The following is a 21,052-nucleotide window of genomic DNA, read 5'->3' as shown; positions in this document are numbered from 1 at the left end:
AATGATAGCAGTGGATCTTTTTGGTTCACTGGAAATTGCTTTTGTGGGACCTATTTGACCACTCCAACAGTCAGCCCTTCCCTCTCTCGTTCTTATCACCCTATCTCTGTCACGGTCACAAGATAAATACTTTAAAAAAAAACCTCATTAGATCTGCATGTACAACATATACTCTTCTTATACCCTCCTCCTCCTAACCATTTCACATCAATAATATTCATCATTCATGCTATTTACCCATCTTTTGCTATCACTCTTTTGGCTCTCCAAAGCTGACACCATAAAATGCATTCAGTACTCTTTGTTAACTGTGAAAGTGAGTGAACACTTTAGTCTTGTCAAAGATGTAACAATCTATTTAGCGCTGGCGCCATGAAAATAAGGATTTGTGTACTTTGTAAAGGGCTTGATGTTAGGAATGGCATCCAACCATAGAAACATCATCATCATCATTTAATATTCGTTTTCCATGCTGGCATGGACTGGACAGTTTGATAGGAACTGGCCAGCCAGAGAACTGCCCAGGTTCCAATTGTCTGTTTTGGCATGGTTTCTATGACTGGATATCCTTCCTGAATCCAACCACTTTACAGAGTATGCTGGATGCATTTTATATGGCACTGGCATGAGAGCATCTTATGTGGAACCAGCACGAGTGCATTACACATGGCACCCGACAAATGCTTTTCATGTGAATCTAGAATGAGTGCATTGCACCTGGTACTGGCATGAGTGTATTATACATGATACCAGTATAAGTGCATTTCACATGGCATCAGCAAGAGTGCATTTAATGTGGCACCAGTATGAATGCATTTAATGTGATACTGGTACAAGTACATTTTGCATACCATCAGCACAAAAACATGATGTGGCCTCATAACCTATCCAATTTATGCTAGCATGGAAAACAGATGTAAAATGATATTGTAAAAGCATCTGTTGAGAAGATGTTAACATAAACAGTAAATCAATTTAATTAACCTACAGGTGGCAGCTGAAGTCATCTCAACTCAACATTTCGACTCAAGTGGAAAATAATCAAAATTGTATTCTTTAAGACATTTCTTCTAATAATCTATTATTTCCACCAACTTAACAACTTGTATTTATTGCATGCTAGAATACTGATTACATTACATGGTGTCTCTATTTGATCACTCATTCTTTGATTTATCAGCCAAATCTCCCACAAATCACTCTTTCATTTTAAAAAAGGACACACTGGAGAATGTAATACAGGTTTTCTGTGCTTGAGAAAAGAAGGAATACTTAATAAAGCTGATTTGGGAGCTAAATGAATCGTCATCTATCTAGTAATCTATAACACAATTACAAGTTAAAACAAGAACAGTAAGAACATTATTTAAAGTTTTATTTTTCTTAACAAAATTTTACAGTTTTTCTTCATTTTGTAAAAATAGAAAACATTGAAGACAATTTTTTACTCCCTTTAGATAATTTAGAACAGGTGAGATTGAGATAAAAATATAAATATAGATGAAGATGTTCAGGTGAGCTTACTGACTTAAATATCACAGAAAAAATAAGGTATTAATTACTAATGTGATGTATTGTACATAATTAAATCAAGATTGTTGTTAGTTTTTCTTTCAAATTACTTTTTCTTAAAGTATAATCATAAACCTGAATGCAATGTAAATAGGAATTATAAAAGTGAGAAAGATGAAGAAAGGATGTTCTGAAATGTTGGAAAATGATTTGGAAAAAAAGCTTGGTGATATGAGACACCTGGTACGCTTGCCTAGAAGTCTGAGGGTGGCAATACAATGTAGAACCTGAGTATCTTCCAGTAGCATTTTTGTATTATTACCTAAGAAATTCATACAGGTAAAATAATAAAATGATTACTGAATTTGTGTCTCAGTGTGGCTGTTTTGTTGTGTTTGTATCTATGTAAGACAATTCTACTTGCTTCAGTTTATCTAGCCTTGTGAGAAAATTACTTATTTTTCTCCAACTAATCACGTTTACCTTTTCTATTTTTATTCAAACTGGGAATAAAATGCTCATAGTCTTTTCAGACCTTTCCAAAGTGATGAAGATAATGCGGTTGATATTGTTTGATCTCAAAGAATTGCAAGAAGATTAGCAATGCTTAACTTTCTTAAAGAATTAATATTCTAGCAGAATAATACATCACAACTTCATTGGGATAGTAAGTTCGGGAGAAGATAAACCCTGAGTCACTCAAGATGTCTTACATCTTCGTGTTGTGCACACATTCGCTGGTGGATGTGTATGAGTATGTGAGTAGGTGGTGGTGCATGTATACATGCACATATACATCTATGTGCAAAAATGCATGCAAGCCTCTGTGTGTATGAAATTTGGTGGGGAAAAAAAAACAAAGAAAAAAGAATAATTGCTTAAAAGCTAATAATTTTTTTCTTTTTATCATTTCATTTTTGTAACATTAAGTGAAATAAGACAATCACAAATGAAAAAGGAGTTCCTTATTAACTATAAAGGTTATATGAGACTTATTTCTAATTCCTGTCATATCAATAACAACAGTACACTCTGTTTTAAACAAATAGTATTTAATAACCTTGATAGCAAATCATAAATCTGATTAGCTTCGATGTTATGTAATTCAACTTGAAAAAGTCAGTTTGGAAGGTGACATTATTGCAAATAACCAGCCAAATATTGGCTACTTAACTAACTTTTGTCACGTTGCTATTAACTTTGAGTGATATGTACGCAAACCACGAATCATGTTTTCCAGTTGGCCAAGACCATTGTTCAACATTTCTCTGAAAGACGAAAATGAAAATAACCTTTAAAAATTTGTTAACATATAGCCAGATATTATGTGTTCATTTATGTTTTTTCCCATTCAAACATAAGAGTGCTTATAATATGCCTACTGTAGTAGTGTGTGGAATTTATGTATGTGTGTGTGATAACCAAGTTTACCAATCCATATCTAAAGGTTTATCACGGCCAGAATTGTCTGACAAGTAATATTGGTTTCAAATTTTAGTATAAGGTCAGCAATTTCAGGGAGCATCTAACTCATTTATATCAACCCCAGTGCTCAACTGATACTTATTTTATTGACCTCCAAAAGGATAAAAGGCAAAGTCAGCTTGGCAGAATTTGAACTCAGATTGTAAAGACAGACAAAATGCTGCCAAGCATTTTGTCCTGCTAGCTTGCTGCCGTTTCTCTGACAAGTAATATTACTCAGATAAAACTGACTTTATACTAATTACTACACACACTCATAATAGATCAACAGCTTAAAGCCCTCGTCCATATTCATATTATTCTCCTCTTTTGCAGTAGAGTTTAATTTGCAATTACTATATTCTAAAGACTTTACTTTATCTTTTAGACATTATCTACTTAGTTAATTCATCCTAATTATCATTTCTTTACATTCCGGATTTCCATATCACACATCATCATTTTTAGAATGGTTCTTCACTATAATTTACAATCATTGTGGAGGCACAATGGCCCAGTGGTTAGGGCAGCGGACTCGTGGTTGTAGTATCGCGATTTCCCAGATCAGGCGTTGTGAGTGTTTATTGAGCAAAAACACCTAAAGCTACACAAGGCTCTGGCAGGGGGGGGGTGAACCCTGCTGTACTCTTTCACCACAACTTTCTCTCACTCTATCTTCCTGTTTCTGTTGAGCCTATATTTCAAAGAGCCAGCCTTGTCACACTCTGTGTCATGCTGAATCTCCCCCGAGAACTATGTTAAGGGTACACATGTCTGTGGAGTGCTCAGCCACTTGCACATTAATTCCATGAGCAGGCTGTTCCATTGATCAGATCAACTGGAACCCTCGTTGTCGTAACTGACGGAGTGCAAACAAAAACAATCACTAAATGATTAAAAATCAGTGGTTTTCAAACAGAAAGTCACACATATCCTGAAAACTAAAACTTTGAAAGACAACTTTGTGCTATCATAATTATTTCTAACTTTGCTACTGAAGATAGGCAATTGGAAAAACTACTGAAAAACATTTTTGAAAACCACATATTTTGGTTAATACATTTTGAAATGCTACACATTGCTACAAATCACATTTTTGTTAATACAAGGACGATGTGAACAACAACAAATATAACAGATGCCACCACTACTATTATTATTTAAGGTTTGCTTTCCATGTTGTCATGGTTGCACAGGTCACCATGGCCCGTGTAGTTCTTATACAGAGTTACTGCCTTCCTAGACAGGTCAGAAGATCAAGGCTCATCTCTGTCTTCCAATTTTGACTTGGTTTTTATAGATCAATGCTGTTCCTATCACCAATCACTTTACAGAATGTACTGTGTTCATATTATTGTGACACCAGCATGAGACAGAGTGTCATATTGAGAAGACTAAAGGGTCCTCTCATTCCCTACATTGTCCCCATTTGTCTAGCAGCCTCTTTACAGAATGCACTGGATGCATTTTATGATGTATGTACAAAAGTACAAAAAAAATCACAAAATGTAACTAAGTTGGTTAACACTTTAATAAATACAAAGCCTTAAAAAAGAGAAAAACAGTATGTGTGCGAGAGAACACATTGGCAATACTCTACAATCCCATTTATATTCTGATCCCTATACAGTGAGGGTATGCCCTAGCACATTGCCACTCTCTCTCTCACTCCCCCTCTGACTGGGTAATCATGTATCTCCTCTACAGCAAGATACCTGTTTTCTGTCCCTCTGCCACATTCTAACCTCTCATCACCTGGCACAAGGCCACCTTCTCCAATACACCCCACCCATGCTCAAAGGATCTTTGTCTTGCAAGTTACTTGGTGACCCTGCCAGTGCTGGTGCCTTGTAAAAAGCATCCAGTCCACACTGTAAAGTGGCTGGCATTTGGAAGGGCTCCCAGCTGTAAATACCATGCCAAAGTAAACTTCACCAGAGCTGACTCCACGTAAAAAGCATACAGTCCACTCTGTAAAGTGGTCGGCATTAGGAAGGGAATCCAACCATAAAAACCAGGCCAAAACAGACAGTGAAGCCTAGTGCAGTCTTATGGCTTGCCAGCTCCTGTCAAACCATCCAACCCATGCCAGTGTGGAAAACAGACATTAAATGATGATGATGGTAATGATCACACACACACACACACACATATAGTCAGATAGAAATTATATGTATATGTTATAAATTACTGAAAAATTTCTAGCTAGTATTTCTCCTCATCCTCACATCAAATAGAAACAGTGACCATGGTAGAAACAGTGACCATGGTAGAAACAGTGACCATGCTGTAAAGTGGCTTGGACTGAAGGGCATCCACAAAAATACAGGTTGGTAGTTTTCTCCTCATGTGTGTGTCCGGTGATGCAACAGACCCATCCAACACATGCCAGAATGGAAAAAGACATAAAAATCACCATGATGGTCACACACATAAAAATATATTACCTTTTATCTGGAAGAAAAAACAAAGCTTGTAGATGAGCACTGGTGACTTTGGGTTCATTGTCCTAACAAGAAAAAAAAGATACAAACAAATATTACACTATACACATATTGAGTTCAGGGACAATCCCTAGGCTCTTTTGAAAATTACTTTATACAGTGTAAAATATAACAAGAAAAACTGTAAGCCTTAGTAAATTTAAATTTCAAAAAATCACAGTAATGGAAATGGAATCATGCAAGAAGTTAAGATGGCAGCAAGCCAACACAAAGCAAAATAATCTTTTCAATAACCTTTCATTCTTCTGACTATGATCTACAGAAGCATTGGCTATTAAAATGTGAATCAATCAGAAATACTAATGTATTTTTTATCATTAGTAATTCAATAACTTCAGTTATTTAAAGCAGAATTATTAATGTTAAAATTATGGGGCTAAAAAGACAATGCAAATAATATCTATTCTGAGTAGATTAACACTATGAGTTGGCTGAAAAGTTCATAGGTTGATCAAGATATGACCAAATGAGGTTTATTTTCAACATAGTCCCCCTTGCAGCCCACACACTTCTTCCATCAGTGTTGCAGTGCTTGGATCCCCATTGGTGAAGAAGCTTTCATCCTGTTGGTCAGGAAAAGTCATGAACATCAGATATGACATCATCATCACTGTGACACTAGTTCACAGCTAAGTATTTTTTCATGTTGAGGAACAGATGATAGTCAGATGGGGTCAAATCAGGAGAATAGGGAGGGTGATCAACCAGTTCAAAGCCATGGTCACATACAGCAACCATTGAAACCAAGGACTTGTGTGCTGGAGCATTGTCCTGATGAAACAAGACCCATTTCATCAATTTTCCTAGGTGCTTTGTTTTGATAGCCTTTCATAACTGCCTCAGCAAATTGGCATAATACTTTGATTTATAGTTAATTGCCTGTCAGCATGTGGTGAACACAATCAATGATTTCCTCAATGGTGGCAGTTGCAGGATGTCCAGACCTTGGGTCATCTTCAAGACTCTCTCTTGCCCTCATAAATTCAGCTGCCCACTTTTGCACTGTTGATTAAGCTGGACCATCATTCCCTAAAGTAGCAACCATGTTAGCATGAATGACTATGGGGGCTAAACCCTTTTTCTGCAGGTACTTGATAACACAGAGAGATGTCAAATTTTGTCCATTTTCAAGAGAAGTCACTACTAGTTACTTTTCAAGTCTTCTTTGAACAGTCAGATGTGAGTTTTCCTGGAAAGAAACAATGCAGTTATTTATATGAAGAGTTGAAATTAATGCATGCAAAATTTCACACTAACATCACTCCTTCAGTCAGCCTTATGAACTTTTCAGCCCACTCTCATAGTAGCAGCAATAAACATATCTGTGTCACTGACTATGCTAAACAGAAATAAAATCTGTGCTTAGATTTATTCTGAGAGAGAAAAAAAAAACTGATGAAGAAAGTTTGATAAAATATCTCAAAGGAAAAAGATAAATATAAAAATATATGTTGATTTATTACTGTATTTGGTTCATATAAAAATGGCATTACTGAAAATATATATTAAAAACATCTGTAAATATATTTATAGACTTTTAACTAAAAGATATGATATACAATATGGCTTAAAGGAAACACCTTTTAGAGATATTTATATTAAGAAAGAAAAGAATGATATTTACATGGCCTTCTAACTCAGAGAGCAACAGGTTTAGCTGATTTGACAAAGAATTGAATGCTTCAGTATCACAGGGTTTTTCAATATTCATTGCAAGGCAACTACAAATCATAAAATTTAAACTCAGTATTAGTATGTCTATCACTCCATAAGAGTAGAAACAGTAAATGACTTCTAGGTATACAGTTGAGAAAATTAAAACCTGAGAAATATAACAAGCAGTTTATATATTCTAATTATGGAAAAATTAAAATACTATAACCATTCTATATTAATTTTCTCATTTAAAATTAGATAAGATAATTACCATGAGAAATTAATGTAAGTTGTCTCCATAGCAGGAATAGAATTTTGAAGAGTTGTTAAGATCTGCTGGCATGTTTCAGCTGATGGGTCTCTTTGAAGAGCCTGCTCCACCTCTTGGCTAAATTATGAAAAGTATAATATGTAAGAAGGAGTAAAATATAAGAGTTTTGGTGTGTTATTATCAGACTAGACAGAAATTCATAATTTAAGAGATATAATTTACTACAAAAAAAGAAAAAAAATCTATTTCCAGTTACTAATTTTTTTACATTAAAATTTATAAACAAATATTTTGTTATACATAAATAAGCTACTATACTTCCTGAAAATCTATTTCAGACATTGGGTAGACCAAAGCCTTGTGAAAGACACATCAAGCTAAGTGAAATCGTAATCATGGCCAGTGCCAGTAACATATGAAAGACACCTGTGCCAGTAACATGTAAAAGACACCCAGTACACTTTGTGGAGTGGATGGTATTAGGAAGGGCATCTAGGCATAAAAAACCAAACCAAAACAGACTGGAGCCTGGTGCAACTTTTCAGCTCCAGTGAAACCATCTTACCCATGGAAAACGGATGCTAAATGATGACGATGGTGATGATATATATATGTGTGTGTGTGTGTGTGTGTATACACAGGGTGTGGTGAATATATTGTCATTTAAATTATCTTTGGTGTTACAAGGAATTTTGTTAGTCTCTTGCTCAACTGCACCCCACACATAATGCATGCATGCATGCATGCGTGTATGTATGTATGTATGTATGTATGTATGTATGTATGTATGTATGTATGTATGTATGTGTGTTGTGTGATATCTTGGTGGTTGTTTAAGTATCATTGTCATAGATGGTATAGCATTAATTTCCAGTCTTCTGTGAAATACCTGTTTGGACGTGAGGAAATATTATCTTACTTGAAAACAAATGAGCAAGAGAAAGAGCATTTGGCCATAGAAAATCTGCTGCAACCGCATCTGTGTAGCCCATGCAAGCAGGGAAAAGCTGACTTTATAAAACGACTTCATTGTACATGTATGCGTACATGCACATGTGCGTCTGTGTTTGTTTACAACTGCACTCGCTTTTATGAAAATTACAACATATGCTGGGTGGAGTTGTTAGTTCCCCTGTCAATAAACCTTCACTCACTTCACTCCTTCGAAGCCATGTGGAATGAGAGAACTTGAAAAGATCTTAAATGAAAGATCTTGGCTTTAAAATGAGGTATGGGTTAGTGACAGGAAGAATATGTGGCAGTAAAACAATGCTTCAATAATATGGAATAAGATGTAAAACAAACAAATGAATGAATGATTTTTCATTGTATGAATAATTGAAATCCTAAGAAACAAAATTATTTCAATAAGAATCAGAAGTGAGGTTCAAATTCTATTATTATATACAAAGGTCAAGCTAATAAAGGAACCCCTACCAAATCACTTGACTTGCTAAAAACAGCAGCTGCCAAATCTCCTTAAAAGTACACCTACTAAAGACACATTAGTAATGTAGTCTTAGATACATTATAACTAAAACAAAGACAAAATAATCATGTCTAATATCTTTGATCATAGATTTGCTGACTAGGGCTAAACAACAAAATACATGAAGACTCTAATCATGAGTCAGTTGCAGCAAATAAAATTATCAAGAAGCAAGAATTTTAACTAATATCTCCATGCTTGTGTGGGTCAGGCGGAATTTGACAAGGCAGATTTTCTACAGCCAGATGCCCTTCCTGTCACCAACTCTTATCTGTTTTCAAGTAAAGTTATATTTTCTCGTGACCAGACCATGTTTTCACAGAAGACTGGAATTAAAGAACACTGCTTGGATAACAGTGACATTTGTTTACAACTATCATGTGATGTCAAGGCAAGAAGATAGTAAAACACACAAACACATACAAATGCACACATCCTTTATAGTCATTCCTCCTACCCACACACACAATGTCTGCTATCAACCCCCACACACACAGATACACTCAACCAATCTTCCCAACACCCCATTTTCCCCCAACCCATGACCACCACCTGCAGCAGGCACTCTCCCCCACATGTCTCCCCACACACACTCTCCATGCGCACACATATCTACTATAGATTAGCCCTTCTATCCAATCTCAATGTGATCTCTAAACATCTCCCCTCAACACACTTATGAAACATCCCCTTCTTATATTCAACCCACCATACCTTGTGGGTATGTCCAGATGCGTCTCCAACATCATCTATTTCTCTCTCTTACTCTGACTGTCTCTCTATCTTTCTCTCTAATTCTATCTCTCCTTTCTTTTCCTAGTGTGGTAGCCAAGTATCTCCTCTTATAGTAAGACACTTACCTCTATCCCTCTATTGAACTTTAACCTCTCAACCAGCACAAAACTACCTCTCTCAGTACCACTCCCTCTCCCAGCCAAGGGGACTTTTCTTGCAAGTTACTTGGCAATCCTGCTAGTGCTGAGGCTACATAAAAAGCACCAGTGCTGGTGTCACATAAAAAGCACCCAGTACACTCTGTAAAGTGGGTGGCATTAGGAAGGGAATGCTGCTGTAGAAAACATGCCAAAGCAGACAATGGAGCCTGGCACACGTCTCTGACTTGTCAGCTCCTGTCAAACCATCCAAGTCACGCCTGTGTGGTAAATATGTTTACTAATCTATATCACTGGAAAATGTTAAAATGTACACTAATCATTTAAGATAGCATAGACATTTAGTTATGTAACATATTATTACTAATAGACACAAAGTGATGTAACTTACCAGTAGTGATTGAGAAGTTCCCATACTTTCTGAAATTTGTTGAGTGCTAATGTTTCATTAAACATAACAGAACCAGATTTACTTACAGAGCCATGATCCACCTAATGAATAACAAATTATAGAATCATAACTAAACATTAATATTTATCTAGTATCATAAATTAACAAGATAACATAATATACATTTACTGCTACACAGGACATTAAAATATCATGTTTTACTTCACAAGGATAATTTTGTCATTATGACAAAAAGGAAAATAGATGATGTATATCTAACACAGGAGTGTAAATCTTTTATGCTCAGTGTAGAAAATGAACTCATTCACTTATATTAAATTCATGATTAAGTTTGTTATCAGCAAAAATTTGCAGGCCTTCCTCTGTAAGTGTCAACAATTTAATGATATTCTTCGCAGTCAATCTGAGTTGAGTTGATGGAATTTCTGCATTCTCATCTTAGCCTATCTTGATCTAACAACATCAGCCTTCATTATATAAACTTTCTCTTGGCAACACTAGCAACTCAACCACATCACCCTCTATGACTCCCTACAATCCTACATAATTTGTAAGTGCCACAATATCTTTCTGAATTTGATGTAGGTTTTCTGCTTGTGAAAAATTTATAAAGTCACAGATACAGTCTGCATGATTCAAAGTTGAGTGTTTCACTTTATCCCATGACTCAGCTATGTTATCCACAGCATCCATTGTGTTCAACTTCTTCCAGAAGTCTCTAAGTGTAGGTTTATCCTTCCTGTTAATTGCTTTCATAAGCTGTTAGAAAGTATAAATATAGTTAATAACCAGTTAGTAGAAATAATATGACATAACATACCTTAGCTTCAGCATATTTTACCAAAAGTTCATCAATACTTTTGATTGTATTTACATCCACTGTTTTAGAGATAATCTCTGTACAAATTGTTTCCAACAGATTTAAGATTTTTAAGTACTGATTAATATCCTCCTGATAGCTTTAATCAAATGAAAAGAACAAATGAATAGTTTAAAATAAAAAAAGAAAATGAAAATAAAACATTCCTAACTAGAAACAACCATATGAATAACTTGAAATAAAAACAATGGATCCCTATCTTGTTTCTTTTTTCTTACTTCTTTTTATCTCCAAGTTAAAATGTTGTAACTCGATGGCCAACGGTTTACAGTGTCATTTCCCCTGAATTTATATTGAGAACATCCAAATATCATGAATATAAATCACGATATTGTTTCTAGAGGTAAAGCACATTTCTCTATTTCCTTGATCTATATAAGTGAATTAGGGATTTTCTCCAGGGATTCTTGTGATCAAAATTCCCAGGAAATTCCTGGGAACCATTCAATAAACGTAAAATTATAAAATGATACATCATCATCATCATCATCATTTAACGTCCGCTTTCCATGCTAGCATGGGTTGGACGATTTGACTGAGGACTGGTGCAACCGGATGGCTACACCAGGCTCCAGTCTGATTTGGCAGAGTTTCTACAGCTGGATGCCCTTCCTAACGCCAACCACTCAGAGAGTGTAGTGGGTGCTTTTACGTGTCACCCGCACGAAAACGGCCACGCTCGAAATGGTGTCTTTTATGTGCCACCCGCACAAGAGCCAGTCCAGGGGCACTGGCAACGATCTCGCTCGAAAAATCTTTAAGCAATTATATTAACAACTTTTTTTCCAGTTATTGTGCATCTTAGAGGTTGTAACAATATCTCATTTTATCTCATCTATAGGGTTTACAAAATAAGCACAATAAACAATGTGTTAAAAAGAAGGAAATGAATTTTTATTTAATATATCATGGATGAATAAGTTTGAGCTGCTCATATTTTTAGCATCTGTCATAAAATATAACATATTGCACCAAAATAATCATTTAAAAATAGAAAAAGAATTAAGGAAATAAAATTAACTTACTCAGAAGACTTAGTAGCTAATGGTTTCAACACAAAATGACTATTGCGTATCAGGGAAAGCACTTGCTCCATCTCTTTAATAGGATCTACAACAGAAGTCAGCCATAATAATAATATAACAGATATAAAGCTCGGAAAGTTTTGGAAGTGAACTGTGTATAAAATATATTATTATTAATCTACAGATCAATTCAAACCTACCTTTATCTGAAAAGAAATATTCATAGAGAGATATAAATGTTGCTTCAATATCTTTTGAATTTCCATCATAAATCATTCCAAATACAGCAATCCAATGCCTAAAGAAATCGGAGCAAAATATTAGTTATTTTTGGTGCTTTTTTTTTAATAAGTCAGGCTATATAAATATATATTTTCATTTCTAACAAGTTAACAATCCATGAACTCCTAAATAAAAGGAATAAAAACAGTATTCTTTTGAAATTCTCTCCCCACATTAATTTTTCTTCCAACAACTAACCAGCAACATTTAAAACAAGAATATTAGCTGTTTATACTAACCGCACACAAGTAATACTTCAAACAACAATCTAAAGTTATCTACCCTGCACTTCTCTTCTTTAGCTGATTTAAAATAAAAGAAACTATCATACTTGAATTATATAATAAATATTTATCTAGAATATCAAGAAAAGAAAGTAACTCAACAATTATTATGGAACAAAGGTTTAGTGAGTTAAATCCTCATTTGTTGTAATCATAAGTACAGTATATTATTCCAGAACAAGATTATACAACTATCAACTAAATTGCTCACACCAAAACTTCAAACTGTTAGGTCATCAAGTTGTGAAAAACAAATGTAAAAACCCCTTTTTAAAAAATAAAAAGATATATCATATTATAAACAAACTTGACACAGTGTGTAACTCAGAGATCAGGGAATCTCTCCAGACCAAGCTACTACTTCTCCACATTCAGAGATCACAGCTCCAATACTACAGACATGTAATTAGAATGTCACAAGAAAGACTCGTAAGACATTCCTCAAGCTGAGCCAACTGGCAGGAGACCTACAGGTAGATCAAGAATGAGATGGTTGGATAATATCCATAATCTCAGTTGGTCACACTTGGGCATCCAGCTGGAAAATCTTGTGGTGGTTACTTCTGCGTGGACCTAAGGAGATGTTACCTGAGGACCCTACCCTAATGACCCTCCTAGGAATAGTAGGCAGGAAAGATAAACAGATGTTTAACATCAACTTGTACTCTATTCATATCATACCAGAAACAAGAAAACAGTGCAAAAATGGTAATGATGTATAGTGATAGTTTCCTAATTTATTTTTGCTTTATTCCATCAATCAGGTTTACTCAAAATCAGACAATTTTAACTTTATTGAATCTTAAAAAAAACAAAAACTTTCTGCCCATAGTTTAAGTAAAACCAATATTTGACCAAACAAAAACTAAAAATGATTAACAATTTGTAAAGGAATAAACCACATAAAAATAGATAATGAGATAAATACTTACTTTTTAATACAAAATAAAATGTCTATTAGATCCCACGGTGGCTTTCGGATAACTATATCCATCCTATCAAAATAAAAACACTAAATGATTACTATTATAACAACTAGACTACCTATTGTTTTAGAAGAATTAATGATAATGATGTTTCAACGAAACAAGAACAGCAACAACAGTAGCTGTGGCAGAAGTACTGTTGACATCATTCTTATTGTTATTTAATGCCCAGTTTCCATGATGGTATGGGTTGGACAGTTTGACAGGATCTGATGAGTTGGAACATTGCATTATGCTCCATTTAAAAATGGAAAAATATAAGTTACAGAAAATGGAAATAAAATAAATATTAATATCATCTTTTGGCTTTGTACATATATACACAGGACTGATATGTTTACAACATAAGATACATTTCTGAGCATGGGTACAGTAAAGAAGAAATGGGCCTGTACTCTCTTTTATACATATAATTAAATTATAATAATGGGTCAGTGTAGCTCTTGAAGTCCAATGCTGCAACACCCATAGCACTTAAGGTAATATTAGTGGCAAACAAAGTATGCAGCCCTTCCTTTTTATTAATGAACAACTCTCTAGTAATACACATGGTTTCCCCAATAGTCACAGCTATTATAAAGGAGATAATCATGTTTTCATTATTTTAAGCAGAATAAGAAATTTGAATTTGAAATTAAGAAAAAGAAATTAAATGTAAATTCTCTGCATCTTTTTCCTTATAATTTCTTAATTTCAAATTCAAAATACTAATCCGACCTCAAATTATGAAGAAATAATTATCTCCCTTGAATAGCATTGACCACTAGAAACCACGTGTTTGAAAATATCTATCGCTGATTTCATGAAAATCCATTTTCAAGTGATGACAATGGTCAAGACACGTGTGTTTTGAATAGACGTCTGTTTCTGTTCCACTACATAAATGATGGATTACCACTGTGAAATAACAGCTTGAAACAAATGTCTATACCTCAAAGAATGCATCTCAAGTAACAAATTTTAGCAAACCCTAGAACCTAAAAGACTCACCAGATATCATCAAACGCCAGTTTCATTTCAGTTTCTAATATTTTGGTAAGTAGTTTTTCTAAGATGTCTTTGATTTTAATAAAAATCTGAGTGGCCTGAAATGAAAGTGACAAGCTAAGATATTAAGAATTATAGTATTATTGTTAATAATAATGTTGGTTTGTAACTTCCACATAGAAAGAATTAACCCTTAGTGTTTAAACTGGCCATATCCGGTCTAAATATTCTACACATCTTATATTTAAACAGGTCAGATTCAGACTCTCACACATACCCTACAATGTCATTTTAAAGATAATTACATCATCAAAATCTTAAAGCTATGAGATAATGCATGATTAATGTACAAGCATTATGTGACAGAGCAATCTAAACGCTAAAGGGTTAATCAGTAAAATTAAATTGTTCTTTGGTTCAAAGTGTTCAATCATTTTACTTTAAGCAGAAAAACTTTGTTTCAAATCATCACTGCTACAGGCAACACCACTACCACTACCATCATCATCAACTATCTATCTTTAACAACAACAACCCACCCACACACACAAACACACACACACACAGACACAATTACTATCACTGCAACAATCCCTGGTGGCACGTAAAAAGCACCCACTACACTCTTGGAGTGGTTGGCGTTAGGAAGGGCATCCAGCTGTAGAAACTCTGCCAGATCAGATTGGAGTCTGGTGTAGCCATCTAGTATGCCAGTCCCCAGTCAAATCATCCAACCCATGCTAGCATGGAAAGCGGACGTATGATGATGATGATGATGATGATGATAGATATTGCACAAAATGCAAGCATTTGATGCATCAGTTTAATTCAACAAATGCAGAAGATCACTAATTAGTGCTTCAGAGAAAATAAGATATAGGAGTGAATGATTTTTAATAACACTTACTTTCAGCAAAATACATTTTCTAAAAGATATATAAATCCCAAGGAACATTAAAAACTTATATTATAGATAAGAGTAAGTTAGAAAGCATTTCATTCTCCTATTCACAAATAGTTGTTATTTAGAAAACAAGTGCATTGAAGAAGTAGCTTAGCATAAAAGCATTGGTTGAAATATACAAGAGTGAAAACTATTTTATACTCTTTTACTTGTTTCAGTCATTTGACTGTGGCCATGCTAGAGCACTGCCTTTAGTCGAGCAAATCGACCCCAGGACTTATTCTTTGTAAGCCTAGTACTTATTCTATCAGTCTCTTTTTGCCGAACCACTAAGTTACGGGGACGTAAACACACCACCATCGGTTGTCAAGCGATGTTGGGGGACAAACACAAACATACATATATATATATATATACGACAGGCTTCTTTCAGTTTCCGTCTACCAAATCCACTCACAAGGTTTTGGTCGGCCCGAGGCTATAGTAGAAGACACTTGCCCAAGGTGCCACGCAGTGGGATTGAAACCCGGAACCATGTGGTTGGTAAGCAAGCTACTTACCACACAGCCACTCCTGCGCCTATGTCTATAATTAATCCTTTTGTTACCATATTTCTGTTGAGATGCTCCATGTTTCAATCAATTTTAAATATAACAAAGAATTTAGTAAAATAACTTAGTCATCATTAAGCTAGTGTTAGGAACATAAACTGTGACAAAGGTTTGGTGGAGGATTTTACTTCAAGAAATTTGTACTACAGAGCCAGAGGCAGATTCAGACAGGTTGGTATCAAAAGGGTTAATAGAAAATTCTTATCTAAAAGTGTTGTCAGTCAACTATAACATAATAAAAGACTCCTTAGGAAAAAAAAAACTTAAGGTCAGACATAAGTAAGAACATTAAATAGATGACAGAGCAAGGCAATGCATGGGAAGATGCATGCTCTTTGCAGACTCATCCAATTTACAGTATTGTGGAAAAATAAGAACAAACAGGTGATGCTAATAATGGATGAAGTAATGTTATCCAATAAAAATAATAAGCAACATAAGAAAATGAATAAAAATATTTTTCACTCACAATTATATTTTCTCGATTTCCATTTTCAGTAGTAGCATCAGATAATTTTTCAGAATGTGGTCCATCATTAACTGATAGATTCTCAGAATGATCTAAATTACAGAGGGAAAGATAAATTTAAAACATTGTTTACCTTAGAATTGGAGGAAGAAAACAATCCACACAAATCCTTTAATTAAGAATTGAACTGTGATAAAGACTAAGTGGGTAAGACATCAACTGTGCTGCTAGAAAATCAACAGTTGATATGCTGCTGAAGATTTTGTTTTGTGTGTAATAGGGAAAATGCTGAATGCTCTTACTCTATTTTATACTATTTTAATTGAATCAACATTCAACATTCAGTCTCTAGACCAATTTGAAGCTTGTTCACAATATGTTGGTAAATACAAGAGCTATTAGACAAAAATTAAGACCTATCACCTTCATTGATTGCCAAACCAAATCATGCCAGTTCCTGATTGAAAACATTGAAAACAGCAACACAAACTCAACAATCTGCCATCAGTGTATTACTGTTACATAGTTTCACTGACTCCAGTGGAATGCAGTGACTAAAATCTCTAATGTATAACATCAACCATAACTGCAAATTCAATTACCACTTTACAGCCAAATTTTGTGCTGGATTGCAAACTACATCCATTGAATTATTTAAAATTCAAAATGACCTAAAATAAAAAATAAAAAATTTTTAAGTTTGCTAAAACAAGTGCAACATGTCTGACTTCCACCATATGTTTCACATAGTCAACCATTGTATAGCAGTATACAATGGCATCTCATACCATACTGAAGCATGATATTTATGGAGATATGGAGTACCTGAGTTACGAGTTATTCCTAAAAAATTTGAGTAACTTTTAGTTTGTCATGCATCCACTCAGAGTTTTTTCTGACTATTCTATTTTGCCTCCTCTGCAACTATTTGCAATAGCAACAGCAGCATGGCCGAACTGGGACTAAACAAAAGTAACAACAGTAAAAGAAATTGTTGTTGTTGGCACTCCATCACTTACGACGTTGAGGGTTCCAGTTGATCCGATCAACGGAACAGCCGGCTCGTGAAATTAACGTGCAAGTGGCTGAGCCCTCCACAGACACATGTACCCTTAATGTAGTTCTCGGGGATATTCAGCGTGACACAGTGTGACAAGGCTGACCCTTTGAATTACAGGCACAACAGAAACAGGAAGTAAGAGTGAGAAAAAGTTGTGGTGGAAGAGTACAGCAGGGTTCGCCACCATCCCCTGCCAGAACCTCGTGGAGCTTTAGGTGTTTTCGCTCAATAAACACTCACAACGCCCGGTCTGGGAATCGAAACCGCGATCCTATGACCGCGAGTCCGCTGCCCTAACCACTGGACCATTGTGCCTCCCCACTGTAAAAGAAATAGCAACAGCATAAAATTAGATCTATATAAAATGTGGCTACTCACTGAAGTCAAAGGTAATTTCTGATTTTCCAAGCAGCTCTTTAAGACCATACTCTATTGACTATCAACAGAGAAAAGATCATATAATCAATTCCAAAGAATGCAGAACAATAATAAAAAACAATAATTTTCAATATGTAAGATTATTTACAGAACTACATTAGTTGAAAGGATTAGATACTACTACATGAACTAATATCTTTGATATTTTCAAAGTTTAGTATTTATAAGGAATGTACTCTCTTTGAACCTTTATTCACATGTCAGGTGAAAATATTAAATCAAGTCATAAATTAAGTTTACCATCCAAGTTATTAAAATTCTCTGTGGAATTTTACATGAAACATCAGTATCCTTGTCTCCCTATGGCATACATACTTATCCAAATTTGCAAACTTTACTAAATGATTTTTGCCAGAGCAGACTATCACTAACTTCCTAAAATCAATTTTTAATCACCCACAATTAAGACTATCACCTAAGATTAAGTAAAATGTTTTAAAACTTCAAACTGCATTAACAGTTTATGCCTAGTCACAAGCCTTTAATAATAGGTAAATTTTTATTATTAAAGTAAATTTAAAAGATTCTCATTTATGAAATATCTTAAAAGTGAAAATGTTATTTTTCAAAAACAGCAACAGTACATAAAGCCTGGGCTTAATAATTTCATGGTATTGAACTAAAAGATAAATAGCTAAACTGCGATTCTTCAGTCAGATAAACTGAAGTAAATAAAATTAATTTTCCTTCCTACAGATATCAAAATACCTGCATTGATTAAGTTTAAGTCAGTAAAACAGTACTTCATGAACAGTAAAACAGTAGTCCATTATTTAACATTGAGAAATAAAAAATTGCTTAATATTAAAGTTGCTATAGTGGAAAAATATCAAAAGGCTTAATAAATAAGAACTATAACAAGTCAATGTACGTACCTGTTGTGTATAAGCTGTTATATTGTTGATCATGGATTTATTGCAAAGGTTTTTATCATTGCTGAACAACACAACTGAACAGTGTGGGTCTATGAAGAAAACGAAGACATTTCAGATGAACAGCTAATATAAATCTCACTGAATCAATGGTTGAAATTGCCATGTATTTTCAGAGGTTATGTTAATTTTACCAATATGTGTGATTAAATTAATCAGCAGAAATTTAGAACTGAAGCAATAGTAGTACCAATTAAACTGCTTCAAATTCCCAAGTATTAATAATTTCTTTGAGATTTCACTCACTATCTCATTTCCCATCTCTAAAGATGTGTCCCCTAGGCTTTGAAATGAAAATTGTTTTCATTATAAATAGTAATAAATAATGGATTTTCAAAATTGGTAGCACATCAGACAAAATGCTTTGGAGTGTTTAGTCATGCCCCTTTAGATTCTGAGTTGAAATCCCACTAATGTGAAGTCTGCCATTTAATCTAAGGTTGATAAAATATAATGCCAGTCATATACTGAAGATTGAAATAATCAACTGTTCCCTCCTCCAAAACTTGTAGCATTATGCATATGTAAGAAATCATTATTTGGATTGGCAAAACTGTCAGAGTTCAAACAGCATAGCCTGCATTATCTATATTCTGAGTTCAAATCTCACTGAGATCAACATTGCCTTTCGTCCTTTTGGGGCTGATAGTATTGGGCTTGTTTATAATCAACTGTTCTCCTCCCCAAAAATTTCTAGTCTTGTATCTCATTTAAAAATTATTATTATTAGGCATGCATCCATGCATGTATGTATGTATAAATAAATATACACATTTAGCTCCATTACAATAAGGAAGCAAGCAATCATAAATATATGTTTAAATCTTACATTTTTTCTGGAACTGCATACAACACTGAAGTATTTTGTCATCGTTGTTTTCAACAATAAATATAGGATCCTGTTCCATGGCCTGTAACAAAATTATACTAAATGACCAGTTGAATAAAAATGAAATTTTAAAATTTCCAGAATTAAATATTTTCCTTCCTCCAAAATGCCATTTTTTAAAGTATTTTAAATACATTATTCAAATTTAATGAGTAGGATGTTTTTTTTTTTTTTTAACTGTAAAAGGAATGAGAAATTACTTCTATCAGAGACAGATTCTAATTATTTGACATGAAAAACCTGCATTTATCAACCTGAAATACTAGGACTATCCAATCCACCATAAAATTCATGACCATACATTCGATTAAGATAAGATGATCATAATGAGAAAGTTAATAGAGTTATAGGGTCTGACAAAATTCAAATCTCAAATTTAAAGCTAGTTCACCCTAGAGTGTGTAATTAATAAATCTTTTAATACATGAAAACTTTGAATGAAGATCATATAATAGTTGACTTAGAATTTTAATCAGTTTAGTTGACAAAATATTCTAAATATTCTCTAGTACTGATTTTGCAAGAAATCACCAAGTGATTGATGTGTTGGTTATTTCTATATCCAATAACAATTTATTCATAGCAGAATCCAATAACAACTTATTCATAGCAGAAATAGAAATTACTAATTAAATGTATCCATCAGAATTAATAACAAAGTAGAAACAGAAAAAGGAAATCAAGAAAGCACTCATGTAAGAATGTTATCAGAATTCTAAACGGAAAATACAGATTAGTGTTACTTCAAAAGAATTGATAATACAATTTTTTTTGCTCTTTCAAGAATACTGCTGAGAAGAATAAAAAGAATTTTAAATATGTAAAGACCTTAATCTGGTTAAATTTTACTTAGTAACATACCTCTCTTGAAGACTGTCCAATAATTCGAGGATGCTTGTTGTTGAAGCAACTGAAAAGAAATGATATGGCTCTCTGAGCATGTTTCGCAGTGGATGAGTTCTGCAAATTAAACAAAGACAAATAAAGAAACCACAACAACAATAACACTGATAATAAATATTTATATACGTATCATTTTTAATAAATATGTACAAGAAAATTAAGTTGGAATATAAGTTCTCTCCAAAATGAGGAACATCCATT

General features: G+C 34.0%; 1 protein-coding gene across 4 annotated transcripts in view; it reads right to left on the bottom strand.

Annotated features, from left to right (window-relative positions):
• Nucleotides 1-1,358: 1,358 nt before the first annotated feature.
• LOC106884359 (uncharacterized) overlaps nt 1,359-21,052 on the bottom strand; it is a 44,377-nt gene continuing 24,683 nt past the window's right edge. For all 4 annotated transcript variants that reach the window (XM_052976300.2, XM_014935704.3, XM_014935702.3 and 1 more), the window contains exons 9-23: nt 20,810-20,908; nt 19,889-19,970; nt 19,003-19,091; nt 18,068-18,125; nt 16,630-16,721; nt 14,649-14,743; nt 13,605-13,667; nt 12,307-12,404; nt 12,107-12,191; nt 11,022-11,160; nt 10,181-10,281; nt 7,408-7,524; nt 7,105-7,201; nt 5,424-5,485; nt 1,359-2,780 (exon numbers count right to left, since the gene is read on the bottom strand). In XM_052976300.2, the coding sequence (XP_052832260.1) occupies nt 2,696-2,780; nt 5,424-5,485; nt 7,105-7,201; nt 7,408-7,524; nt 10,181-10,281; nt 11,022-11,160; nt 12,107-12,191; nt 12,307-12,404; nt 13,605-13,667; nt 14,649-14,743; nt 16,630-16,721; nt 18,068-18,125; nt 19,003-19,091; nt 19,889-19,970; nt 20,810-20,908 (1,362 nt within the window). In that variant the 3' untranslated portion in view covers nt 1,359-2,695. The remainder of the gene's footprint in view (nt 2,781-5,423; nt 5,486-7,104; nt 7,202-7,407; nt 7,525-10,180; nt 10,282-11,021; nt 11,161-12,106; nt 12,192-12,306; nt 12,405-13,604; nt 13,668-14,648; nt 14,744-16,629; nt 16,722-18,067; nt 18,126-19,002; nt 19,092-19,888; nt 19,971-20,809; nt 20,909-21,052) is intronic.

This window comes from Octopus bimaculoides, chromosome 2 (genome assembly GCF_046866305.1).
Source record: "Octopus bimaculoides isolate indiv1 chromosome 2, ASM4686630v1, whole genome shotgun sequence".
In the NCBI taxonomy this organism is placed as follows: Eukaryota; Metazoa; Mollusca; class Cephalopoda; order Octopoda; family Octopodidae; genus Octopus; species Octopus bimaculoides.
Note: the sequence above shows the minus strand (reverse complement) of the source record. Positions and strands in the feature narration are given on the sequence as shown.